At 49.7% G+C, this 27,977-nt stretch overlaps 2 protein-coding genes across 4 annotated transcripts in view; one reads left to right on the top strand and one right to left on the bottom strand.

Annotated features, from left to right (window-relative positions):
• Positions 1 to 254: 254 nt before the first annotated feature.
• On the bottom strand, positions 255 to 27,009 carry KCTD10 (potassium channel tetramerization domain containing 10; the record flags this gene model as incomplete). 3 transcript variants are annotated; one of them, XM_080650774.1, is made up of 7 exons in its annotated part: positions 255 to 2,945; positions 3,698 to 3,893; positions 4,969 to 5,021; positions 5,341 to 5,430; positions 8,145 to 8,314; positions 20,717 to 20,930; positions 26,893 to 27,009. In XM_080650774.1, 7 exons carry the CDS (start codon positions 27,007 to 27,009, stop codon positions 2,721 to 2,723), a joined length of 1,065 nt encoding a protein of 354 aa, XP_080506900.1. In that variant the 3' UTR covers positions 255 to 2,720. The 3 variants fall into 3 exon arrangements, with proteins under 3 accessions (XP_080506900.1, XP_080506901.1, XP_080506902.1); XM_080650775.1 differs by having other exon boundaries at positions 5,341 to 5,427; positions 26,893 to 26,970; XM_080650776.1 differs by lacking the exon at positions 5,341 to 5,430 and having other exon boundaries at positions 26,893 to 26,966.
• Positions 27,010 to 27,027: 18 nt separating this feature from the next.
• The window catches only part of UBE3B (ubiquitin protein ligase E3B), a 36,704-nt gene continuing 35,754 nt past the window's right edge, over positions 27,028 to 27,977 (top strand). Inside the window, exon 1 of the mRNA XM_080650751.1 lies at positions 27,028 to 27,409. The gene's annotated coding sequence lies outside the window, so the exon portion shown is untranslated. The remainder of the gene's footprint in view (positions 27,410 to 27,977) is intronic.

Raw genomic sequence — 27,977 nt, 5'->3', positions numbered from 1 at the left:
TGGAATTAGAAATGTACCCAATTCCTTAACATTTCTCATAGGCTCTCTAGGTTCCAGATGGTGAGCTGTGTCTCCGCCCCAGACTTCCGTTCGCTGTTTAAATTCAGGCGCTACAGAGAAATGACTCCGCTTTTCCACCCCGAGCAACTTCAAGGTGGTCGAGCAGAAGATACTGTGACTGCCTAGCTCTCTCTGCTGAAAACTGCACTTCACTGTGCTGGGGTTTCTGAAAAGACCCAGAAAACGGGCTTAAGTAGAAGCATTATATAACTTTTATTTTACATACGTCCACAAAGGCTGGCACAACATACAGTAAAACAATTTCTAAAGCTTACAGCATTTTTTTTCCATAGCACAGAGAAACAAAGCTTAATGACACACAGATGTGTAGAGAGCACCCATTCTAAGAATCGGGCTGCGTGTTCCCACGTGGGCCCTGAATAGCTGCTGGGAGGTACACCTACTAATGAGCAGAGGGCTGGGGACCTGCCCAGCGACCAGCCTGCTAAGCCGCTGCAGGAGGGCGACAGAAGGGGCTATGCCAGGGACCGGCTCGGGCACAGGCCCCTGTACCACAATCAGATGGCGTAGTTGAAAAAACAACTTGATTACAAGGGACCAAAAGCTGTTCACCTTTTTCACTGTAAGTAAGCTATTACGATGTAATAAAATTTTACTCTTTACCAGATCTTAGGCCAGTGTTTTACTTGGATGGTTCTTAAGTGTAAATACTGACTTCTGTTTGCCCCCAGTGCTAGCATAAGAAAAATCAGGTCCTCGTAGAATATACTGAATTAACAGCTGGGCCAGCCAATGCCTCCTGTCAGCTCATGGTCATGCAGCAGCATTAACCGGGAATGTCTTAGGGACCTCTCATATCCCAGGGAAGCAGTCGGAGGAGAAGTGAAAGGAGAGAGACAGAGACTGCCAGAAACATTAGGTCATCAGGCGGAGAAGCCCAAACAAATCACTTGTTCCACAAACGTACTCTTCGTGTAAACATTTAAAAACAATGTATTTGATGGCTTTTCCATTCCTACAGGAAACATTAGAACTGACATTCACTTTAACTTCCTAGGAAAGTTCAACCCAAATGGCAGGGTTGGTGTTTGAACTCGAACAGTATAAAATACTTAAGAAACATCTTTTAAGCCCCCCTTTCCTTAGCACTTAATAAAAACCAAACGGCCTCATGCGAAGGTTCCCACACAGCAGTTTAAAAAGCTTCTACCCAGTCCTTGATTTTGGGGTTGTCACGATTGTTTAAAGGTTTATTGGAGGCTTCGCTGCTGGATACAAAATGAAGGCGTACAACTGTCGCAAGTAGGGCAGTGTGTACAAAGTCGAAGCTGTAAAAACCATTTCAAAATATAAACTCGTTTTTTATGGACTACACTGTATCAGAGGCTGCCCATATTAATACCTTTGGTATAAAACAGTAACATTTCCCTTGAAAAGTGGACAAAAACCACCCACTACCTTACACACATTCCTATCACATTCCTATCTACCTAGTCTAGTCTCAACCACCGATACTAGTCACATCTCACTTCTGTCCCCGACAGGCGCAGAGGAGACTGGGAGGTAGGTACTGAGAACGCCCATCCCACACGAGCACTGGTGAGTGCCCCACATGCACACACCCCCATCACAGTCGCACACGTCCCCTGAACACCATGAACACTAACCGGACCCAAAAAGGTCTGCACATCTCTTGCTGACAGCCACTCCATACATGTCAAAACCAGAGGCAAAGACACCCAAGGGGTCTCCAGGTGATGGCTACGTTGACAGCAGGCAAGCTGCCCTGAGGCTGCTGGTGAGTGGTGGTCCCGCATGGATGCTTAGAAACTCAGTGTGGCCCCAGCCTGGCAAAGGGCAGGGCACCTACTGCGGCAGTAAGCCCAGCTTAAGCGGGGGAGGAATGGATCCCTCGGTTTGTGAGCTGTGCCCACAACCAGGCCAGATGGCCTTCCTGGAAAGCAGCGAGGGCAACTGGAGGGGCAGGAACAGGGCGAGCACTCACCACCAGCACAGCTCTGCCCTAGCCAGAGGTGTGGGGCCCAACAGGCACCAGACCACAGACCAGCCAAGGTAGCAAGAGGCTTGCCCCCTAAACAGATCAGGCATCCAGAGCTACACAAAGCACACCAGGTCCCGCCTCCACTGCCACAGGCTGCAATTATTTACCAACACGCTCTGAAGTCCTGCTGCAGAGTGGACTTCTAGCAAAGCCACGTCTGGGAAGCGTGCGTGGTGGAGTGTGCCGGCACCAGCCAGTTTGCCGGGCGGGAGGATGAGGAACGATGGAGCCTGAAGACACCCCTGGTGGCCACCAGCTGCAGGATCCCTCAGAGCTGTCACACTGAACCCCAAAGACAATGCCATCCAAGAAGCTCCAACAGGTAGTCAACATCCACAAAAATAAATACTGCAAACGAAAGTCCTCACATACGCTTCATACACATTCATACTTTTCCTTCGAGAACCCAGCAGGCCTTCCAGGTTCTCAGAAAGTAGAGCCCTTGGACACAGCTTGTCAACAACACGGGAGCATTCACCTGGTACAAATCAATTCACCTTGTCGAGAAATATCAAAATAATCTGGCTTGTTACAAAAGTGTCTCCAGACTCCAGGGGAAGTGGAAGGTGCCTGGGAGCCTGCACGGGATCAGTGTAGAGCGGGGAGGAGGGAGGAGAGCTCGGGTCCGCTTGCCTGCTCACTGGTGGAGGTGGGCACGGTCGTCAGGCCGCTTGATGTGGATCCGCCGCACACGCTCGATCCGCTCCCGCTCCCGCTCCTCGTCTTCGTCCAAGTGGTGGGAGCGCCCAGCCGCCCCACCTGTGGCCTCCAGGAGCGCATTGTCAGGTCCACGGCCATCCTGGGCCTCATACAGCAAAATATTCAGGGTCTCCTCATAAATCCGGGCCTCAGGGAACTCCACCTGCGTCCCCACGAAATACAGGGCAGGTGAGCGAACATCATACATGGCCTACCACCGCCACCCAGTACTTTCAGGCTAATCCGCCCCTGGGATTCCACTTAAGCCCGAGGAGAGCAAGGAAACAAGATCTAATGGGGCGCAGGTCTGTGACAGCTCCCGCAGCATGCATTAGCTTTGCAGAACGGCGCAGAGACAGAAGGAGAGGATAAGTATACTGGTTTGGAGCGGATGATATAAAAATAGATCCTCAGAGTCCAGATCAGTGAGGGGGTCATGTGCTTGGAAGGAAGTCAACAGGGTAGGAGCTAAGGATGCCGAGCGGGCCCCGTGAGGGTGGAGGGCTGCTCTAGGTGAACGGGTCAGAGGAGGTCGGACAGATGGCAGCGAGTAGACAGAAAGTCAAGGTCAAGATCTTGAAGGCAGCCCTGTTCCTCTGATGATCGGGATGGGGCCGTGCTGGTGGGAAGCGTGTTGCGGGGAGGACCAGAAAGCGCACAGTCAGATCAGTGAAGCAGGAGGCAGTGCTGGCAGCGGGCTACACACGGGTAGCGGGATATACCTGAGTCAACATTTAGGGCAAAGGACCTCAGATGCAGTGAGGCTGCCTCTACACGCTGGGTGGCACAAGAGGAGCGCCATTTGGATTCTCTAAGACCTGCATCTATACCTTAGCTGGGCCCAAAGGACAATGAAAGCTGTGCAAGTACACACGCCAGGTTAGCCGCTCAGAACCGTCAGCGCCAAGCCCTCACCTTGGTCTGCTTCTTCTCAGTGGCATAGACGATGGAGGTACAACAGACCTCAGCAATCTTCCGGCCCTGACCGTAGAAGGACCAGCAGCAGATTTCGTCCCCGATGACATCCTTTATGAACAGGACCCTTCCGTTAAAGCGCAGAGAGAGCTTATCGAAGAGTTCAATGTTCTTCAACATATTGTCGTCAGAATTGCTGAAAAAGAGCATTTGGTAAGGTGACCACCAGCTGGGGATAACCGCCGCCGCTGGCAGAGTGTCCACACGCGGGGCCCACTGTCCCCGCTACCCCGTTTCAGCCTCACAATGACCCACGCGCAAGGCACCACAGTCCCCACTGCTCAGAGAAGAGAGGGCCTGAGAAATCAGCTGATTACTTGAGGTCAAAAACAAATGAATGGCAGAGCCAAGGCCTCAAAAAAGATAGCTCTACCAGGGGTCCTCAAACTTTTTAAACAGGGGGCCAGTTCACTGTCCCTCAGACCGTTGGAGGGCCGGACTATAGTTTAAAAAAAAAACTATGAACAAATTCCTGTGCGCACTGCGGGCCCGGGACGAGTCGGCTGCTAAGCAGGACAGGCAGCGGCACCCGGCGGGCCGGATAAATGTCCTCGGAGGGCCGCATGTGGCCCGCGGGCCGTAGTTTGAGGACCCCTGCTCTAGCCGCTCAGCCTGAGCTCCTAACCATGTGCTCGAGAGGCTGCTATGCTGCGTGTGCAACCGCCAGAGGTGGAGCGCCGAGAGCACGGGCCTGCGGGTACCGGCTCCAGGTGAGGCATGGAGGACAGCTCAGCAAGCACAGCAGTGGCAGGACGGGACTGCCGAGGCGACGCTCTATCCTGGTCAGATTGTGGGTCTTGAGTAACTGCATCAGGTCTCCCCTAGGTCCCTCAAGTTCCTGATTTAGAGTCACAAGTTCCCAAGAGCCACCAGGCATTCTAGAAACCTGGAGAGATTGCTGGTGGGGAAATGAGCGACTGCTAATGGCTATCAGGTTGCTTTTGGAGGTGATGAAAACGTTCAAAAATTAGGTGATGGCTGCACAACCTGTAAATACACTAAAAACTACTGAATTACATACTTTAAAAGGGTGAATTTATGGTACATGTGAATTGTATCTCCTCTCTAGCATCTCCCTTTCCTGCCATCTACCCATCTAGCTTCCTCGAGGTGCAGGGGGCCCCCTCATCTAAAGGGAACAAGAGGAGCCAGGCCCGCTGGTGTGAGCGGAGGCTTTCCTAGCGAGCACAGAAACGCTGATGGCGCCTTACCTGGTATATGAGTATTTGTTGTTACTTCTGTTGTAGAGTAACTTCACGGCTGGCTGTGGGTTGATTTAAAAAAGGAAGAAGAGGGTTACTTGGAGTGCAGATGCCATAAACCTCTGGCTTCCCATAGGCTGGCCCTGCCACCAGGCCGAAGAGGCAGACAGCACAGCCTGCTGGCTGGGCCGGGCCAGGCTCGAGAAGGAGACTGTGTGCCCCAATAGCAGGGAACACAGGATGAGCCACAGGTTCCCACTCCTGACCCCTTTCTCAGGTCTTCCTCAGGCAATTACACAAGTTCTCATCTCAAAACGTGTTTAGAAGAACCTCTCTCCTCTCCGATAGCAAGAAGAATGCCACGGGGTGCCTCCAACATACCTTATTTGAAGTCGCTATAAGTTTCTGTTCTTCTTTGGATGAGGTGATAACAGGAACTTTGCAGAAAGGCTCATAAGCATCTTTGTTCTGCTGGAACAAAAAGTGCTTTCAGCCGAGGAGGCCTGCTCTGCACTGGGTTGGTTAAGCTGGCCCGCGGGCAAAGACAGGCTCTGGCGAGGGCAGATGGGCAGTCACGGTGGGAAGAGAGGAGGTTCTTACTACCAGTGAGTTAGGATGGGGGCACGACCAGGAGTCGAGTTCTCCAGTAAGTCCGCTATTTGGCTGCTGTTATACGCCAGGCGCTCGGTAAACACCAAGAGCGATGGCACATTCCCACAGCCCAGGGAGCCACTCAGACATAAACCCTGAACGTGGTAGATGAAACATGACTGCATCAAAGCTCCCCAACCCCCATGGCAATGACTGCAGAAGAATAAAGGAAAGTATAAGCCAGTAAGAAGAAAATGAGAGAAGTGAAGCCAGCAGACAAAAGACAAACAATCTGAGGCTGGAGAACAGATCACGGATGAGTGATAAGCAAAGAGGAAGCTGGGACCTAAGTCAGCAGATGCGACAGGATCCTGGAGATTTTCAAAGAACAACTCTCAAGGCTGGGGGCACAGGGCACAGGGGAGGCTCGCCCGCCAGGTGGCAGAGCCCCTTCCCCAGCCTGGCAAAGAAGGTCCATGTTCCCGGAGTGGTGTGTACAGGACTGAGTTGCTATTCTGAAACAGAGGGGCTAAGTGAATGGTTTACACACTAAATGGTGAGCCACCCCCATCCCACCAGCTCCTTCCCTCCCGCAGATCCCAGACGGCAGCCAGTCGGGCTTATCCGCTCTCGGCAGGAGGAGATTCCTCCACCAGGAACTGACCGGCCCAAGAAGAGGCTGACGGATCTGACACGGAGTTCCCGCTGGGAAAGCCAGCCCATCCTTCGCCACTGAAGCCCACTGGACAACAAGGACCACCCACAGTCATACTGCTTTTCAGAGCCTTCCTCTTAAATTTCAACAGGCCAAGGATCATCAGACTGTAAGTGCAAAGCCTCTCAAACTTGAGACCAAACCAAGAGAGAAAAAGTAAGGGAAGGAGTCGGACGATGAAGGCGGCAGATAGAAAACCCCCAATACCAGCATCAGCAGACAGACGAGAGCAGATTTTTCATCCTATGAAACAAGGTCAGCCCGCTACATAAACAAGAGCATCGAGAACAAGAACAGGCTCTTTGGAAGTTAGAAATGTGACAGCAGAAGTAAAACATTCGATGAAAGGGTTGAAAAGATAAAACTGAAAAACCAAAACCAAACCCAAACCCCTGAGAAAGTGGAACAGGAAGATAAACGTAACAGACACTGGGCGGAGGTCAGTCTGGGAAGTTTTACCTCAGACCAATGGAAACCCAGAAAGGAACCCAAAGGGCATGTCTCCAAGACAAAGATGAATCGGATGCACTGCCGTGTCTGCACCTGCCAACGGGAGACTGACCTTCCTGAGAATTTAGGGCTGAATGAGGGTATGTGCTCAGAAAACCAAGCAAACACAACGATGAAGCAATCACCAGTTCTGGCAAACTGAAAAGCTACACGAGAAAGAAAACAGTCGTTGTACACTCTGTGGCTCAACTGTTAACAACGCTGACATCCCCATGTACGCTCTGAATACCAATTTACCAAAGCTGTGATGACCTGCACTGGGGAACAGGAGGAGAAATATGCACGGATCCAGTTCCTGTGACGACCCAAAGGGGCTCTTCTGACTCTGCCATGCGGGAGCTTTGTTTGACGTGAATGGCCACCAGCTATGTCTAGAAGCACTGTGGTTTCATAGAAAGTTTGGCAGTGGCTGGGGATAGTGGTAGTGCATGACCTAAATCTGAATTTTCTATAGTTATCTCGAAAATAATATTGAAAACTGAAATGCCAATAAATAGCAGTATAATAAATACGGAAGTAAATAACTACTGAAAGAATTAAAAGAGGTTGCCTGTGGGTGGGGGGTGGGGGGTGGGGGGAGGATGTGAGGGGGAGAGGGCATTTGGTGTTATTTTTTACACCAACCTTGCAGTACTACGTGACTTCTTAAATGATGTGTATTACTTTAAGAAACATAAAAATGAAATAAAAATACTAAAGTAAAGGCTATGACACTTGGTTAGAGTTATAGACTCTGGGGTAGAGGCGGCGTGTGGAAACTGTTCCTGAGGAGCTAGGCATTATGGGTACTGGTCCAGTGGGGGCCAGAGAGTCGTGTGGCCAAATACGAACTTCACGTACACAGATCCAGTTCTTGTGACGACCCAAAGGGGCTCTTCTGACTCTGCCATGCGGGAGCTTTATTTGACGGGAACGGCCACTGGCTATGTCTAGAAGCATTGTGGTTTCATAGAAAGTTTGCTGTCCCTAGACGGGACCCTGATGTTCCTGCCCCAGGTCCAATTGAGGAGGAGGGGTGTCTGTGTCTGCAGAGATTATGCTAGGCTCCCAGCGATAACTCACGGGGGGAGAGTAAGTCCTAATGGGCCCAGAAACCTGATGAAGTATTATGACCCAGGCTCAGTACTAAAGGGTTTCGCTGAACAGGTGAGAGGATCCAGCACCATGGCGATGGAGATAAGCCAGGAAGTAGTTAGGTGGCCTAAACAGTACAGAGAAGCCTCGTGGGTCGCTCTGACCAAAGGGCAGAGGCTCCAGGCGAACTCACTAACTCTCACCGAGGGCAGGGAGGCAGGAAGTACCCCATTTTGCAGAGCAAGGAGGTGGGTCTGGGCCTCGCCCCCTGATGGGAAGGGTGGGTGATGCCTACTTGCAGGGCTGCCTGGCACTCTTCCACCAGGCCCTGGACCAGGTAGTACTTGGCTTCTGCCAGCAGCTCCTCGATCTCCCGGCGGCTCTCCGGCAAGGGCACGGCCCCGTCACGAAGGTAGTTGAGTATCGTACCAAAGTGCTTCCCACAGCGGTCAATGAGGATCCAGCCTGCAGTGGGAGAAGGAGCAAGGGAAGGGCTCATTACACAGGCACTCCTCTCTGGGGAGGGCCTGAGGAGAACTGGGGTGTCTCCTGGCTCCTCCTGCCTCCCGGGAGAGCAGGACCACAGAGAGAGTCACCAGCAACAGGCTGACCAGGCCCTGACTAGAGCACAGTCACAGCCTCCAGACCCTGCTGGCGGGGAACAACCACACGGGACTCATCTGGTCTCAGGCTCTTGGATGCCAGGGTCCCTGAGGCCTAGAAGCATGTTTCTTTAAATTCCCTCAAAACCCCTTACACAAGAACATCCCCTGAGGGGCCTAGACGCCACACTTGGATAAAAATGTGTCCACATGACCCCAACAATAGGAAAGGCCCCTAGAGTAAAAATATCTACTCTCTTTCTTTTTTAAAAACATATGTTTTTGTTGTTTTTTTTAGAGAGAGAGAAAGGGAGAAGGAAAGAGAGATAGGAACATCGATGAGAGAGGAACATCATTGATCGGCTGCCTCCTGCACACCCCCTACTGGGGATGGAGCCCACAAGCCAGGCATGTGCCCTGACTAGGAATGGAACCTGCAGACTTCCTGGTTCCTGGGTCGACACTCAACTGTTGAGCCACACTGGGCAGGCTCCACTCCCTTTTTTTACGAGCCTTTTTCTTTCTATGAGACTTTTTCAGACTTTCAAATAGCAGAGCCACTTCTAAGGAAGCTGAAGGCTCCCTCCCACAGACTTGGACCTCTGGTTTCTGAGAGTGACCCCGACACCAGCACCACCATAGGAAATTCTACCCCTAACTCCCCACACACACTTACTGGTTAGCGGCAGCGATAAACTGGAGATAAAATGGTGAAGGAGAGAGCGATCAGAGACACAGACGCTGCCCTTAAGCAATTCAGTCTAACGCGGGGAAGTGGATATTTTTCCATATCAAATATGGAACAATCCCTGCTGCCCAGATCCAGGACAGTGAAAAATTCTTAGTGGTAAGGCGAGGGTGGGGAACCTGATTCTGCCAAGGGCCATTTGGATATTTATAGCATCATTTGCGGGCCATACAAAATTATCAACTTAAAAATTAGGCTGCTATATTTGGTCAAACATTTAATTAACTCACCCCTAATGCCTTGGCAGGGCCAGATCAAATGGTTTCTCGGGTCTTACATGGCCCGCAGGTTGGACGTTCCCCACCCCTGGGTCGGGCCAGGAAGACAAGCCCTTCCACTCCTCAGTGCCCTCTGCAGCCTCAGCACTGGCCTGCTATTCCTCCCCTAGAGATGGGATGGGTTTGCAAAATTACCCTGCTAAAATGCAAATATCCTTGGGAGTGGAATTTGGAGGAGGAACAGGACTGGAACAAAGACCATGTGTGTCTGGGTAGAAATGTAAAACACTAGAAAGAAGCCAGACAGTCTGGCCTTCCCGACCAGCAGGGCAGCCTCAGGCAAGGGCTTCCCCAGGTCTTCACCACGTTACAGGTGAGAAACACCAATGCATGAGGCAGCTGAAAGGTTTAAACAGAAACCAGTAAACTTATGCCTCCCTCCCCCACTTTCTTTGCTCACAGTTCAGGAGAAGGGGTCCACATTTCCACTAACACCGCTGTGCCCTGCCCCATGTCCTCCTCAGACTCCCAGGCCCTGAATCAGTGGCAGAGGCCAACAAAAGCCAAGAGCAACAATGCACCTTTTTCATACCCAGAGTCACATATCTGCTCACCCCGCCACCCCTGCGTCCCCCAAACCCAGCCCTGCCAAAAGCCCTCTCCTGGTTTCAGCAGACCAGGAGGTAATCTTTGCAACAATCACCAGGAGAGTTGATAACAAAGCCATTTCCATGCTCTCCTCCTGCAATTCCTCAGCCCACACTTCCTGGGCCTTTGGTCTAATCTCATCTCTCTAGAACCTTCCACTGGTATTTCCACACAGCTATGGTTTCCTAAGTGGGAAGAACATGGCAGACCCAATGCAAATGTGCAGCTGGAGTCCAACGCTGGCTTCCAGGAAGAGAGGGATATCCGTGACCCTGGCAGTGTCTACTGGACATGACCCAATTCTACAATCGAGACACCAAGTTTACACTTAGTATCTGTTACGTAGCTCAGGTGCCTGAGGGGGCCTGGGGCAGGCAGGATAAATGGGTGCAGGTGGGCTGCGCTGATGGCTGACCAGAGAGCAGTGCGCTGCCCCGTGGGGTGTTAGGGAAGGAGGGCGGGCTCTCCCAGCTCCAGCTAAGAGTGGCCAGGCAGAAAGGTGGGTCCAGGGCTGCGTGAGCCTCTGATGTTTCAAGCAAAGCCAAAAATGCAGATTTTTGTGAAGTCTGATTTTTAAAGAATGGTAAACTAGTTTTTTAAAAGCCTGTCATTAATGCACTGTGGGGCAACCGAAGCACCTCTGACGGCCGCACTGGGCCTGTGGCCACCAGCTTACAACCTCTGTGCTCCCCTGGAGCTGGTGTTTTCCTTCCAACAAGCTGACAAGGTAGGAAAGACAGTGTTATCTTCCCCTGAACTTCCCACAGATGAACCCAGAGGCTCAGGGGTTCAGTGACACTCCCAAATTGGGGAGGTAGAACTAGACAAGCAGCAGCAGCAGCAGCTTAGGAAAACTACTTTCAGGGGAACTGAGAAGGCCGGTGAGGGTGAGACAAGTAGAACCTCACTCAGTCTTTGAGAGAAATGGCAACCATCTCAGCCCAGCTGCTCCGGGAAGAAAACATCCCGTTCAGTCTTTGACACATGGACAACTCAGCCGCTTGGAAAGCGTGAGGGCCCTTAAAATCAATCAAGTGATTTCAATTACTGTGGACTGTCGCAGTTTCCATAACCCAACAGGCGGACCGTCACACTGGGCTCCAGCTCAAGAATGCCGTCAGGAAATGCTTGTGGCGAAGGAATCATACTTTGGACAAATAAGGGCAAAGGAGCCAGGCACATTCCCCATGAGGTTTCAATTAGCATTCTGAGTTTAAAGTGTTTCAGTTGCTTTCAAAGCAGGACTCTGTCCCTTTGAAACGGCCTTGCACATAGGAAAGCAAAAGTCAAGCTTGCGGGGCGTCTTTCCTGCTGCCACAGAGCACAGGGCCGCTCAGGAAAGCGTGCACATCAGGGAGCCTGGGCCCGGCGGTCCCCTGGACAAGGCTGGAGAGGTGAACGGGCAGAGGCTCTGGGACGGTGTGACACGCAACACGGCACAGGGGTTTAGAGCGTGGGCCTGTGTTGGAAACCCAGGTCTGCGTACTTGCTGGGTGACGTCAGTGTTCCACTTGACCTCTCTGTCCAGAAGTTTCCTCTCCTAAAAATGGTGCCTCCCACGGCTGGCACAAAGGTACGATAAGGGAACGTATGGGGAGTACACAGCACAAAGCTGAGTCTATTGGCAGCACTCAAGTTAGGTCCCTGACAATAAGCCCTTTGCACATTTCATTATCGCTGAGAACGAAGCAGCATCCAGAGGCAGCACGGTCCACCCCCTGGAGGGAGTCTGTGTGGCTTTAAGGTACCTCGGAGGCAGGCTCTCCTTCTCCCAGCTCCACCAGCATCCCACGTGCTTCCTTTCCTTTTCCTCCCCCACTTCCTACAGGGAGCTTTCTCGGACCTAACTTGCCTGATCGTAAGTCACCTGAGGTACTTGTTACAAATTCAGATTCTAGGAAGCTGCCTCGTTCCGAATCAGAATCTCTAGGGCAGGATTTCTAAGCCTCAGCACTAATGACATTTGGGGTTGGATAACTCTGTTATGGAGGGACTGTCCTGCACATTATAGGGTCCTCACCAACATCCCTGGCCCCTACCGACTAGATGCCAGTAGCACTCTCACCCCCAAATTGTCACAACCAGAAATATCTCTGGACAAATGTCCCCGAAGGATCCAAATCATTCCTGGTTGAATACCACCGAGGTAGATAGGAGAGCAAAATGGAAAAAAACAAAAACTACAACAAAAAAACACACGCCAAAATGGAGGCACCAGAACACACCATTTAAAAACCTATAAAAGTCAGATTTATGTTGTTTATATTTACATAAAATAAAACCATAAAGGAATAAAATCCAGAATGCATACTTCTACAAAGCAAAAAGGAAAATGGGAAAATGTGTAAGATGCAATCAGGCAGCCATTCGATGAAACACAAATAAACATAAAAAGATGCTCAGCCCACTAGAAACTAGGAAATGTTAACTAAAACAACAGAGTACCATATCATAGTCACCAAATTAGGAATAATTAAAAAGTTTGACAGTGTCCAGTGTCGGCAAACATTCAGACCTCTGTGGGGAGTGTAAACTGACACAGCTGTTAACATCAAATGGAGCTGAAGATGCTGCTACCCCCAGTGCCACCCCTGGGAATGAACTCTAGGACAGAGCTCCCAACCGTGTTTAAGACCTTAATGCTGCAGCCCCAGAGGCAGCTGGGTAGGGCCTCTGGGAGAGGTCAGAGCCCCTTCATTTACCAAAGTAAAAATACGATTTTCTGGGTGTGCCATGATGTGGAAAAGGCTGGGAAGCACTGGCCTAGAGAAACTCACACATGCCAGGGAGAGTGTTCAAGAATGATAATGTTCCTAAAGGTGGGCACTAGAAACAATCTAAATAACCATCAACAGAATATGAATTAAAGAAGGACAGAAGGGACTGACACGAAATATTCAAAATGATGAAAAGCAAGGACCTACAATCAAGACTACGCTACCCAGCAAGGCTATTTTTTAAGCTAGAGGCCCAGTGCACAAATTCATGAATGGGTGGGACTCAGCTGGCCCGCCCCAATTGGGGCCAATAGGGCTGGGCTGGCTGCAGGGAGGGGCTGCGGGTGGTTGGCTGGCCAGCCCCATCTCCTGGTCAAACTCCCGGTTGAACTCCCAGTCGAACTCCTGGTCGAGGGGACAATTTGCATATTAGCCTTTTATTAAAGAGGACTGAGGAGAAAAAAAGAACTTCCCAGATAAGAAAAAAACTGAAGGAGTTCATTACCACCTAATCAGAATTACAAGAAATGTTAAAGGGATTTAAGAAAAATAAAGAGGAACATAAATATATAAATCATAAAATGTCAATAAATATGTACCTATCAATAATCACCTTAAATGTAAATAGATTAAATGCTCTAATCAAAAGACAGGATAGCTAAATGGGTACAAAAACAAGACCCATATATATGCTGTCTACAAAACACCCACTTCAGATCAAAAGATACACACACTCTGAAAGTACAGGGATGGAAAAGATATTTCATGCCAATGGAAACAAACAAAGAAAGCTGGGGCAGCAATTCTTATATCAGAAAAATAGCAACTTTAAAACAAAGGCTATAATAAGAGACAAAGAAGCACACTGCATAAACAGTAACAGGATCAATCCATCAAGAAGATATAGCCCTTGTAAACATTTGCACACCCAATGCAGGTGCACCTAAATATATAAAGTAAATATTGATGGACACAAAGGGAGAACTCAATAGTAATACAGTCATAGTGGGGGACTTTAACACCCCACTGACATCAATGGATAGATTTTACAGACAGAAAATCAACAAGGAAACAGAGGCCTTAAATGACACATTAGACCTCACTGATTTAACTGATATTTCCAGAGCATTTCACTCCAAAGCTGCAGAATATACATTCTTTTCAAGTGCACATGGAACATTTTCTAGAGACCACATGTTAGGCCACAAAACAAATCACAGTAAATTTAAGAAGACTGAAATCATAGCAAGTGTTTTCTCTGATCATAATGGTATAAAAATAGAAAATCAAGTTCAAGAAAAGAACTGAAAACACACAAATATATGGAGGCTAAATAACATGTTACTAAACAAGGAATGGGTTAACTGATATCAAGGAAGAAATCAAAAGATACCTTGAGACAAATGAAAATGAAAACACAAAAACCCAAAAGCTGTGAAACACAGCAAAAGCAGTCCTAAAAAAGAAATTCATAGCAATACAGACCTACCTCAAGAAATAAGAAGAATCTCAAATAAACAATCTTGCCTTATACTTAAAGGAACTAGAAAAAGAACAACAAACAAAGCCACAGTGAGTGGAAGGAAGGAGATAAGGTCACAGCGGAAACAAACCGGAGTCTAGAAACAATACAAAAGATCAATGAAACCAAGACCTGGTTCTTTGAAAACATAAATAAGGTTGATAAACCTTTAACCAGACTCATCAAGAAAAACAGACAGAGGACCCACATAAAATCAGAAATGAAAGAGAAGTAACAACTGACACCACAGAAATACAAAGTATTGTAAGAAAATATTATGAACTATATGCCAACAAATTGGATAATCAGGAAGAAATGGATACATTCCTAGAAACATACACTCTTCCAAGACTGAGTCAAGAAGAAACAGAAAATCTGAGCAGACCAATTACAACCAATGAGATTGAATCACTAATTAAAAAGCTCCCAACAGACAAGTCCTGGACTGGATGGCTTCACAGGTGAGTATTACCAAACTTTCAAAGAACTAAGACCTATTCTTCTCCAACTATTCCAAAATATCAAAAGGAGGGACGACTCCCAAGATCATTTTATGAGGCCTCATTATTATCTTGATTCCAAAACCAGATAAACACACTACAAAGCAAGAAAGTTATAGGCCAATATTCCTGATGAACATAGATGGAAAAATCCTCAACAGCCCTAGCTGGTTTGGCTCAGTGGATAGAGTGTCAGCCTGTGGACTGGAAGGTCCCGGGTTTGATTCCAGTCAAGGGCACATGCTCAGGTTGCAGGCTCGATCCCCAGCAGGGGGCTTGCAGGAGGCAGCCGATCAATGATTCTCTCTCATCATTGACATTTCTATCTCTATCTCCCTGTCCCTTTCTCTCTGAAATCAATAAAAATATTTAAAAAAAATCCTCAACAAAATATTAGCAAACCAGATCCAGCAATACATTAAAAAGATCATACACCATGATCTCCTACGATTTATTCTTGGGATGCAAGGTTGGTCCAATAGCCACATAGAAAGTAATGTGATACACCACATAAACAAAATGAAGGATAAAAATCACATGATCATATCAATAGATGCAGAAAAGGCATTTGGTAAAACCCAACGGGGAAACACTAAAAGCACACTTCCCTTAAGATCAGGAACAAGACAGGGATGTCTGCTTTCACCACTCTTACTCAACATGGTACTGGAAGTCCTAGCCACAGCAACCAGACAAGAAGAAATGAACAGTATCAAAATTGAAAAGAAAGAAGTAAAACTGTCATTATCTGCAAATAACATAATACTATATATAGAGAACCCTATTAAAAAAAGCTACTGGAACTGATAAATTCAGTAAAGTAGCAGGCTACAAAATAAATATTCAGAAATTTGCTGTATTTTTATACACCAGTAAAGAACTATTAGAAAGGGAAACTAAGAAAACAATTGCATTAAAAATATATATATAATACCCAGGAGTAAATTCCAAGGAGGTAAAGGACCTGTACTCAAAAATTTTAAGACATTGAAAAAAGAAACTGAAGATACAAATAAATGGAAGCATATACCGTGCTCCTGGATAGGAAGAATTAACATAGTTAAAATGTCCATATTACCCAAAGCCGTAGTCAGCAAACTGTGGCTTGTGAGCCACATGCGGCTCTTTGGCCCCTTGAGTGTGGCTCTTCCACAGAATACCACGGCCTGGGCGAGTCTATTTTGAAGAAGTGGCGTTAGAAGAAGTTTAAAAAATTTGGCCCTCAAAAGAAATTTCAATCGTTGTACTGTTGATATTTGGCTCTGTTGACTAATGAGTTTGCCGACCACTGACCCACAGCAATCTATAGATTCAATGCAATTCCTATCAAAATACCAATGGTGTTTTCCACAGAACTAGAACAAATTATCCAAAAGTTTATAGGAAACCACACAGGACCCAAACAGCAACAGCAATCTTGAGAAAGAAGAACAAAGTTGGAGGTATCAGGCTACGTGATATCAAACTATACTACAAAGCTATAGTAATCTAAACAGCATGGTACTGCCTGGCCAGTATGGCTCAGTGGTTGAGCATCGACCCATAAACTAGGAGATCAAGGTTCGATTCCTGATCAGGGCACATGCCCAGAAGGAGGCATGAAGGAGGCAGCTGATCAATGACTCTCTCTCATCACTGATGTTTCTTTCTCTCCTTCTCCCTTCCTCTCTGAAATCAGTAAAAATATGTATTTGCCCTGACTGGTTTTGCTCAGTGGATAGAGCATCGGCCTGCAAACTGAAGGGTCCTGGGTTCGATTCTGGTCAAGGGCACATGCCCGGGTTGCGGGCTCTATCCCCAGTAGGGGGCGTGCAGGAGGCAGCTGATCAATGATTCTCTCTCATCATTGATGTTTCTCTCTCTCTCTCCTGCTCCCTTCTCTGAAATCAATAATATATATATGTGTGTGTGTGTGTGTATATATATATATATATATATATATATATATATATATATATATATATATTTAAAAATAGCCTATCTAATAAAGAGGGAATAGGCTAATTGACCATCACTCTGTCACAAAGATGGCTGCACCCACAGCTGAGGCCAAGTTCCCATAAGGAGCCTTAACGAGCAATCAGCAGGGACCTGAGGCTATGCCCTCCCCCGCCCCATGGGGCTTGACAGGGGACCTCAGGCCATGTCTCCCACCAGGCAGGGCTTGACATGGGACCTCAGGCTGCTCCCCCTGCCCCTGCCTGGGGGACCTCAGGCCGTGCCCCCCACCTGGTGGGGCTTGACGGGGGACCTCAAGGTGCAATTCCTGTCTTGGTGCTGGGCTAGGGGACCTCAGGCTGCTCCCCCCGCCCAGCGCCAGGCCGGGGGACCTCAGGCTGCGCCCCCCAACCAGCAGGGCTTGACGGGGGACCTCAAGGTGTGCTTCCCATCCTGGTGCTGGGCTAGGGGACCTCAGGCTGCGCCCCCCACCTGGTGGGGCTTGATGGGGGACCTCAGGCCATGCCCCCCACCCAGTGGGGCTTGACAGGGGATCTCAGGCCATGTCCCACACCTGGCGGGGCTTAACGAGGGACCTCAAGGCACGCCCCCCCACCCCAGTCTGGGCTGGGGGACCTCAGGCCACGCCCCCCGTCCTGGTGCCTTGCCAGGGGACCTGAGGCTTTGTTCCCTGCCTGGTGGGGCTTGACAAGGGTGGGACTAGCCAGGTCTGGATCTATCCCAATGAAGGGGGGGGGGGGTGCGTGGGCCGGCTGGGTCTGGGTCTCACATAATTTTGAGGTGCATGTGGGTGGGCGGGGACTTGACTCTGGGTCCCATGGTGTGCCCCAGACTCTGACAGGAGGAAGGTTTTCATATACATTTCACTAATTTTCTTTCATCTCTGACACTTCTATTATAGAGAAAGGGCAAATAGCAATATTAAATTATTTCCTCTAATTAATCCCCTTTTAATGTGCACGAATTTCGTGCATTGGGCCACTAGTATTTTATAAAAAGAGTAAGTATGAATCAACCAGGCAAACAGGGAAGAAAATTGCAGTCACCATGTAAAGACCTTGAGGCAGGAGGTCAGGTAAGCCACGCTAAGGCTGGCTTCTCCACAGTTCCTCGCAGCACTCTGCCCACCCCACCCGACCCCACCCCACCCCACCCCAGGCAGAACTAGAGCCACACGGACACTTCCATTTGGGGAGTCTCCCCATATGCGAGGCACTGGAGCAAGTGCTTCCTAATCTCCTCAGTTAACCCCCAGAACAACTCTGAAGAGCACTACCTTCACGACTTGGAAAGGAGTTCGCAGGCTCAGAGAAAAAGTTCCTCACCCACTGTCACATCACCAGTGAACAGCAAACAGTCTAAATGAGCACCATGCTCAAGACCCACAAATCCCGCCACCATGTTAGCTATGACTGTTGGCCGGACCCAGACCCAGGCCCATCTCACTCCAGTGCCCAGGTTCTTCTCGCTTAGGGATTACATGCACGTGGCACAAAACTCAAGTAGGCTGAAGGGCACGGAGCCCACGAGAGTGCCAGCACCCTGGACTCCAGGTCCCTCCCCAGGGCAGCCAGTCTCTCAGGCATCCTTTAGAGGTTTCTAGCAACAGAACACACACTGCTCTGGGCCTTCAGAGCCCTGCCCTTTAGCCACAGGCTCTGCTGCTGGACTCACTTGCCTGGCTGAGCTGCACCTGTAGTGTCAGCCCGTTTGTGGCAAACTTTGCTGCAGCTGACAGCCTTCCTGGGTGAAGCTGAGATGCAGCAAATTTCCCCATTTGTGGGCCCAACTGTGTTCTTGAGGTAACACTGAGGCCATGGGTCGGGCGGTGCAGTGCACTCACCAACAGGACTCTGCCTGGCACAGCGCAGGATGGAGAGCAGACACCCAGCTGGACAGCCCAACTCACAGGGCACCACAGGGCTTCAGCACGAAGCCAGCGGGTGAACCTTGAGGCTGCCACACTGAGGCGACCTGGACGTGGGGGGACGGGGGGCGGAGGGGGCAGTGTTGGGGTCACACGAAACCACAGAGAGCAGTTGGTAAGAGCCAGCAAGGCCTGGGTTCAGTAGCTTTTGAGAAAGCATTTCCCATGAGATGTGGATCCCTCACTTTTCAAACTGTAACAACAGTACAGCACCCGCCCCTTGAAGGGTTAAGGCGAGGCATCAATGAAACAACACCCATAAAATGCCACTTTGTGAGCTTTTCATGAGGGTCTGAAGGCTGCTGGAGTGATAGGGAAATGCAAACAGCTGAGGTTGGAGTGTCAGAGGCAGCACCGCTTCCGGGAGATGCTGGGCTTTCCAGGAAGCGAGGGGAAGGACATCCTGTAGCAGCTCTTTAGAAGCCGAGGCAGGTCCCCTGGTACCACTCCCAGGCATCTCCCAGTTCCCGGACAGGTGAGCTCGAGGACTCTGTCTCTTTTGGGACAAGGGTTAGGCCACCAAGGTGAGGACTTCCCAGGAGACGAGGCTTCCTCTGCTTTTGAAGCGCCTCGCGCTTTTCCTGAGCCCCACCGGAGACTGGGTAGGGCGGAAGAAAAGCCACAACAATCCTGGGCTCTCCGATAAGGTCTATTTCCTCCTGCAGCTCGGGTGCCATTGTCTTGATTTCCACAAATACTCTGGGCAACGCCGGGTGTGGCACGGCGAGGAGATCCTCCCACTCATACAAAGCTCACTTTTATTTTGAGTAAGACACAGGCAGTTCTGGAAAGCCAAGTTCACGGGAAGCCCAGGGACGGAACTGCAGCCTGCAGCCTCGCCTTCTCCAGGGCACAGAGGGAAACACCCCAACCAGCAACAGCCCGCGCTCAGCCCTCTGAGGATCACGGAACGCACTGTGCACACCCAGCCAAGAACCCTCATCCCACCTACTGAGTCACAACTCACCCACCGTCTCGGGAACCACTGTCCCTGGAAAGGCAGGGCATCAGCACAGAGGCAGCCTCAGAAACAGGTGAGCCGGTCAAGCCAGGCTGTGGTCTGGCCTACTCTCAAGCGATCTCAGGCCAAGGAATGTAGGATGGGGCCATTTTTAAACCTCAGGAGACCTGCTCCCTAAACCCAGCCAGGTAAGGACGTTCCCCTTTGTCAGGTGCTCTTTGACGTTCCAGGTAGGCGGGAAGTAGTTATGGTAAGATGACTTTAAACAGTTCTTTGCCTTTTACTAACATGACTTTCCACAAGAAAGAAAAAGTACTGAACGAACATACGTATATTGAATATTTACTATGAGCTAACAGCCCCACGAGTGGGGATCACTGTGCCCATTTCACCAGCTGAGGGAAATGAGACATCAACAGCTTAACCACCTTGATTAGGATCACCAGCTTCTAAATGGGGAGCTGTGATTCAATTCCGAACCACCTTGATTAGGATCACCAATGACTAAGTGGGGAGCTGTGTCTCAGCTCCGCTTTTCTAGGCTTCCCTCGAACTCGGTCTGCGAAGTTTGCCATGACCCCATCCTAGGAGGACAAGTGTCCAGAGGAAATGCTCATGACTCACACTGGAGCTTCTCTCTGAAATCAGAGACCCATCGCTGCGAGAACAGGAAGGGAACCAACTAGGGTAGCTAGTCCAGCCTCTATTTAATGGAGCTGAGGCCTGGAGCGGGACTGGGAGTTTCTCAAAGTCACGCAGCAAATCGACAACCTCACACAGCAAATCAACAAGTAAGTCGAGACTGGGAGTCCCTGTCCAGCTGACTCCTACTCGTCTCGAGCTCTCAGCTGAAATGCCACTTCCTCCAGAAAGCCCTCCTTGACCACACCCCCCAGACTAGGTGGTTCAGTCTCCCTGTTATTCCTCCTCAGGGGTCCCTGCACACCATGAAAACACTGAGCACACCGTGCGATCTGCAGCTGTGCGACATTTCCTGGTGGTTTGCTGAGCTAGAATGAAGCCCTCAACCACAAGCACGTCCGTAGCGCCTTGAGGGTGGCTTACCTTCACTGTCGGTGAGCACTTCCATCCGCCCGCTGAACATGGCCTTCAGCATGGTGTCCTGCTTGGTCAGCGTCTGCATGGTGGTGTAGTAGAGGGCGCCGCCCACGTTCAGCTTCACATACTTGGAGCTGGGGCTCGTGCCCTTGAAGGAAGTGGTGCGGGTAGCAGCCGCTGGCACCGCTGAGCTCACCACACTTTCTCCTGACATCTCTTCCTGCCAGGAAGAAGACACAAGGTCACCAGGGTCACGGCACCAGGTCTGGTTTACTTCTGAAAGCCATCGGCTGAATCTGGCCTCCAGATGTGTTCTGCTTAGTCCAAGTATATTCTGCATTTAAAACAAACTTGACTCTCAATGTTGACAGCTCAGGAGTTCACAGAAAAATCTGGATTTCTGGCTTCTCTTAAAATCAGAGGCCAACAGCTGGTGAGAGTTGGGGTGCTGGCTTCACCCTGGCAAGGTGCAGGTATTCCCTAATCTGCCCCCAAACTCCACCCAGATTGACTCATACACTGGCCTCACCTGCTGACCTGGTAGGTACAACTTTGCCACTAACTCTTGTGTTATGAGGACTTTCTTTCTACCCACTGAACAAACACACTGGCTGCAGCCTGAGGCGCTGCCCAGGTCTCTCTCCTTATTGCCATGCACACCAGACAGCCACCAGTGCCACCTCTCAGCTGCACTACAGATGAAACGAGCTTTTATGAAGGTGAGCAGGATCTCAACTACCACTCCTAATACTTCGTATAGAAAAAAAAAGTGTTTCTGAGGACTAAACAGACATAAAAACTCTTGGAAGCAAGTTACTGCAAAATTATTATAGACTTCCTGTACTAGCACTGCCCAAAACAGCGCGATCTGATAACAGTCTCTGTAACACTGCCAGCTCTCAGAGAAATGAAGGCGGTGTCCAGATTTCAGCAGACGCAGCAAAGGAGACTGGTACCTGGCACATACATACTCAAAGAAAACATTTCTTGAATTAATAGGTAGAATTCTATAGCCAGAGAAGATGCCTGAATATTTACTAAATACGGGGAATAGCGCCGAGGACGTGGCCCCTGACAACCAGGACCTGGCCTGACACCATTTGTGGGCCTTGGTGTTCCCTACGAACATGAACAATTCCACAGCACACTGCCTCGGACCAGGCCACGGAGGGATCGAGGACATAAATAAGACCACTCCGTAACTGCCTGAACACAAACACAAGTTGTCCAAAACACAAAAATGACCAAACGCCCCCTTATCCCGGCTAATATCCTGCTGCCTTTCTACCAACTAGAGTTTCGGCCCTATTGCATTCTTCCCGCTTTCAAAATAGGAATGACAGAGGCCCATTCAGAGAATCAGCCTTCCTTCCCGACAATCCCACACACAGCAAAGCCCCACTCCTCTGACTCCTCCCCCAAACCCTTCAAGGCACGCCCAGATCCTCAGGGATGCCCCAGAGTTTTCCCTCCGTGCATCAAGGACACAACTTCAACTGCAGGTGTGCCACTGGTGCTGCTGCTAGAAGGAACTGGCGACACAAAACTTGTACAAATGCCCTGATAATGAAAAAGAACTGTGTTTTAAATTCTTTATGCCTTTCTATCTTTTTTTTTTTTTTAAATCCTCACCCGAGGCTATTTTTCCCATTGATTTCTAAAGGGAGTGGAAGGGAGAAGGGAGAGGGAGAGAAACATTAAAGAGAGAGAGAGAGAAATCAATTGGTTGCCTCCCACATGCATCCCTACCTGGGCTGGGGAACCTGCAACGGAGGTAAGAATCGAACCCCCTCGACTCCTTGGTCCCTGGGCCAAAGCTCTTACCACTAAGCAAAACTGGTCAGGCCTGCCTTTCTTTTACAGATCCCTCATGAGCTTACAATTTTTAAAACACAAGTGTTAATTCTTCATTGAAATAAGGAACTGATAGGTGGCAACCTGCCTTCCATCGGTAAGAGCAGAGGCAATGGCCAGTCCTTTCAACCTGTTCCTCCATAAGGGTGGCCTGGAACTCACCCCCTGGGAGACACACGTCAGAGCTTGCAGAGCGGCACGGAGAAAGAATGGCCTCTGGAAGCACAAGTGTTTCCTCCAGCAACAGTTTCTATTCACCCAGTAAAAACGTCACAAGGCGGCACCTTTTCAAAAGCTTGGGTTTAGCTCACCGGGGTCTCTGTGGCCTGATGCCCAACATCAAAGGAAAGAGGCCCGGGGCAGTGCTGGCCCTTCCTTTCAGCTTTCCTCTGCAGTCAGTCCTCAGAGGCCAAACAGGAGCAGTTACCACCAACCATCCCCCTGCCCCCAAAAATCTATCAGGGGGCGATAGAGTGGTTTATGAGAATAAAGAATTTCTAAAAACGTTGAAGACTCGGTGTAGTGGAGGGGGGAAGGCTTACGGTTGTGGGTTTTTTATTGGGGGTTGGGGGAGGGTGTTAGCTAAGAAAATTGTTCCACAATGAAAATACTTTTAAAGCACCCTTTTTCAGATCTAAACTTATACAAAAATAACTACGTTTTTGAGACACGCGTTAGCATTCTGTAAGGTACTTACCATGAAACACACAAAAAGGACATAAAGTCTACTTTATGTACTTTTGCTCTCCAATACCTTGTAAAAATAATTTGCATACAATAAAGCCTATTTTAAGTGTAATTTGATGAGTTTTGGTCAATAGCTGCATCTGTGTGCCCCCCACCTCCAATCGAGAGAGAACATTTCTGTGGCCCCAGAAAGCCCCTGCTCCTCCCTCCCAAAAGACACCACCAGTTTCATTTCTACCACCACACACAACCACTTAAAACCCAAGCGATGCCGGAGGACAGCTATGGTGATTTCCATTTTGTGAATTCGGATACCACGACCCATAGCTCCGTCACCTCCCAAAGTGAGTTGGTGACGGAGCAAGTGAAGGACGTGGGCAATTCCTGCCTGGCCCTGAGCCCGTGGTTTTATCAATGGCCATCCTTAGCACGTGTAGAGCTATGACATATAAATTGAAAAAGGAGGGTCCCTTCTTTAGAAAATACAAACAGGCTCTGAAAAGATGGGAGCTGACATGTGTCCATGGCTTCGGTTGGGAAGGCAGACCTGAATTTAAGCCACCAGCCTTGCCATTTACCAGCTGCGGGAGCCTGGGTGAGTCATCTGAGTTTAGTCTGGTCTGTCAAATGGGGACAACAGCGCGCCTGCCTCCCAGGGCTGTGAGGGATGCACAGAGCACTCAGCACAGTCCCTGGCTCAGAGCAAGCACTCAAACATGAAACACTCAAGCGACAACTATTTGAGAATGCTCTCCAAGACTCAAATTATCTTCTCTTTTGAAACTGGTTCCAGCTCTATTGACATCCGACTGAATTATAAGAGATAAAAGGCAGAAACCATCCCGATCTAGATTGAGACTCCAGAAAAGACAAAGAAAGCTCTGAACCTTCCCCGAGCGCACTCCTCGGAAGGTCAGTCACCTCAACAGGAGAGGCGCTAGGAAGAAAGGTTCTGGCCGAGAGGCCGAGGCGCCGTGAGCTGAGGACACAAGGCCGGAGACAATAAGCCTCTCACGGCAAACCTCCCCACAGAGGACTCCCTGGTCATCCTGCTTTTTAACTGGTTTCAAAGGTTGGATTTCATTTTTGATGAGGTTAGGGAGGTGGGACAGGAGAGAGCAAAGTTGGTTACAAGAAACAGAGAGGTAATTGATACTGGAGGTATTGGTTACTGATTCCATTCAATCAGCAGAGGAGTTTATTCCAGTTAGATGGCTAAGTCAAGGCTTCTCTCTTTTCCATCTCCCCTGAGTATACTGTTGCCGATTCTAAACAGTAGCCCTGCACTTGGTTGCCAATCGGAATCCCCTGGGGAGCTTAAAATAATATCGATGCCTAGGTCCTACCCGTGGGAAATCTGATGTAACTGGTCTGGAGTTGTGGCCTGGGCAACAGACATTTTAAAAGTCCCCCAGGTAATTCCCATGTGCAGCCAGGATTGCAACCCACTGTTCTAAAAAGTCCGGTATATCTTAATTAGGCTACAATTAACTTCATGGCCTTGGAGAAGCTTCCTGGCCTGGGTGAACTGCTGACCATACATAAAAATAAACCAAAGCATCATAAACAAAAGCAAGCCCCTACTTCACAGCCTCAGAGGCACAAACAGGAAGCAATTGTATGCATGCTTAAAAGATAAAAGTCAGCTGAACGGGGACACTGCTGACTTCAAAGGAGGCCCAGGCAAGTACAATAGGGAAAAAAAAAGGCACCAAACCCTCACCTGTACATGTTTCCCTACAACTCTCTGTAGACTGAGAAATGTGTGTGGGAGGTTTGATGGAGAGTTTGGTAAACCTGGACAGCAGTTTGGTTTCATTACTTCCTATGTGATGTTCAGACAAGTGATTTAACCGAACCTCAGTTTCCTAACTTGTAAAATGAAGTTAAAGCCATACTCTTTGTAAAACACCCCAGGGAATGAATAGTAAAGTTCTTAGTGTCCTTTTCCTTCGGCCCCTCAAGCTTTCCTGAAGACCAGAGATCACAGCCCTGGCTGCACTAGAATAGCCTAGGAATGCTTCAACATTTCTCATGCCCAGGCTTCACCCCAGAACCAGTAATCAAATTTGGGGAGGGGAAAGGAGGAGCGTGGCAGCTCAGAAACCAGAGTTTTTAAAGCCCTTCAGGTGATTCTAACGTGTGGCCAGAGCTGAGAGCCACAAAGCTACGATGTGAGACCAGCTAGATCTGAGAGTCACGACCTTGATGCTAACTATACAACATTCTCTGAACTGAGGGCATTTCTACAACTCAAAAAAGCCTGTGGTCCCATTTCAACCAAGCTAACTTCAATCAGCCACATAAGGGTGGCATTATTTTCCACCCGAACCCTATGGGACAGCTACTGCCGAATTACATTCTCTTACGGCGTCTAGCACACAAACCGCTGGCCTATGTCTCTCAAGGGTCCAGGGAGAAAAATGTCATCAATCCCACTTTTTAGGGGAGAAAATTAAGAATCAGAACTATTAAGGTCCCTCTGACTCCCACTCTCATGCCCTTTTCATTCTACAGCCCAAATCAAAGAAAGCATTGCTTTAATTCCCTGGAGGAGGGCCTGTTAAAACATATTGCTGGGCCCCACCCCAGACTGATCCCATAGTCTGTGGTAGGACTTGAAAAGGTGGCCATTTCTAACAAATTCCAGCTGGTGCGGCTCGTCTGGTTTAATGCCTTCTTCCCCTCAGGTGGCCCTTATTTTACACGAAATGGAGCAGACCACACTCAGATACACGTTGACTCATTTTTCCTCAGCTGTGGCCTTGGGATTCATTCATCTTCCCCAAGGACTGCACTTTAGGGTCTGGTCTGACCTTTGCTCCTTCCCGTCCAGGGACAAAGAGCTATTCAAAGGACAGACTCTCCAAGGAATCCAAGCACACAGACACTTCCCACAGCTGGGGGACTGCCTGTGAGACATCCCCGACTCCTTAGGTGTGGCTACCTGGGGTCTCAACGGAAGTGACTACATAGGTACCCAGCCACAAGGCGCTGGACGCCGCGGGTAAGGGCCCCTGACCGCAGGCCCCTGGCACCCCTCCACGGAGTTCCTAGCACGGAACGCACACCCGCCCGCCTCCCTCTGTTTCTCTCCTCCATTCGACGGTGTGTTCACACGCACCTAGAAGCCCTTCCCCACCACCCCGAAACCCAGCGATTCCTATTACCACTTCCCCAAACCCAAAACTCTCCTTCCCAAGGAATCCCACTTCGTCCTCTCATAACCTACCCATTCTCCTTCACAACGCCCCAAACCCTAAGCCTCCACCCCAAATGTCCGTCTTCAATGACATCTCTTTGTTCTCTTCACAATCACCAATTCCTCTTACAAGCACTCAAGACTCTGAGACATCCCCCACCCACACACATATCTACTCCCCGAGCCCAAATGCCCTTTCCCGGATTTCCAAAAGCCAGGGACCTCCCCAGCCCCCCACCCCAGCAAATTTTCCACCCAATGCCCTTCCCCCACGCCCGGCCCGGCCTCGCCCCCATCCTACTCCCCAAGTGCCACTTCCCTGTCGCGACAGCCCCTTACCCACCACCCCCCTTCTGTCGGCCCTCTCCTCCTCTACCCTGGCTCTGCCCGCTCTCTCGGCCACTCAGAGCTCCCAGTCGGTGGGCACCGCCCTCCTTACCATGAAAAGTCGGAGGACGCCGGAGTCTCCAAACCTGGACTGAAAGAGGCAGGAAACACCCAGCTCGCGTGAGCCAGGGGCGGAGGCGGGGCCGGGACGGGAACTTCCGCTGTCCATACCTCACTTCCGCCCCGCAGAGGGCGCTTTCTTAAAGGATCCGCTGTACTCCTAGACATTGGCCGCATTCTTTCAAACATGCCTGACTGGGATAGGTTGCATCTCCTCTCTGCTGGGTCCGGCATTGATCCCGTTCCTGAATGCTCCACTTTTTCGGCTTCCAGAGAGGAGAAAGAGATTCAGGGAGGTTGTCATTCCCGGCGGAGAAGCTCTCCGGAACTGTCGTTGGCCGGAACTGGATAGTTGTTTCCCGACGGAGCTCGGAGAAAGGACACCCCGGGGCAAGATGGTGGTGGAGTCTCGATCGCTGCCCCGGGTCCGGCAAAGCTCAGGGGTATTGGGCTGAGGCGACAGTAGCTGCGGCTCCGATCCCGAGCGCGGGGGCCTCGAGCGGATAAAGGTCTGCGGCCTGCGAGTAGCGAGTGGGATCAGGATCGTGGGTTCACTGGGTGGTGGGGCCGGGGACTTTAAGGGAGGTTAACCCTGGGGCAGGGTCCCCGCCTCTCTTGTCGGAGGGGCAGGTGCTAGCGGCTGGCTTATCTCTTTTCATTTGTGGGGCCTTTATAAATGTACTAAAGCTGGATGAAAAAGATTTGTTATTGTGGTTGATGCCAAGGAAAGACGCTTGGTCTTAGGAGTCACTGAAACCTGAGTTCGAATCCTATTTTCTCGCTTTGTGACCTTGGGTGAGTTCTTCACCTCTCTGAGCCCCAGTCTCCTCCACTGTGAAATGGCGTGATTAGCTCGTTTCACAGAGGACATTGTATAATGGAAATTTTAGTGCCGTGCCAGGCACTCAGCTGTCAAAAAAGGCAGCTGGAGTTAGTGATATCAGTAAAGAAAAGCTTGTTCTAAATTGGACTCTAACTTAGCCGCACGGGCAGCCTTGCGTTCTCAGCTTTTCTTTGCTGCTCTGTGAGTCGGGGACTCTCTGGGTCTTGTGCGTTTCACTTACAAATAATTGCTTT

Source organism: Plecotus auritus (genome assembly GCF_963455305.1).
Source record: "Plecotus auritus genome assembly, chromosome: 13".
NCBI classification, from domain to species: domain Eukaryota; kingdom Metazoa; phylum Chordata; class Mammalia; order Chiroptera; family Vespertilionidae; genus Plecotus; species Plecotus auritus.
This window is presented reverse-complemented; position numbering and strand designations above follow the sequence as displayed.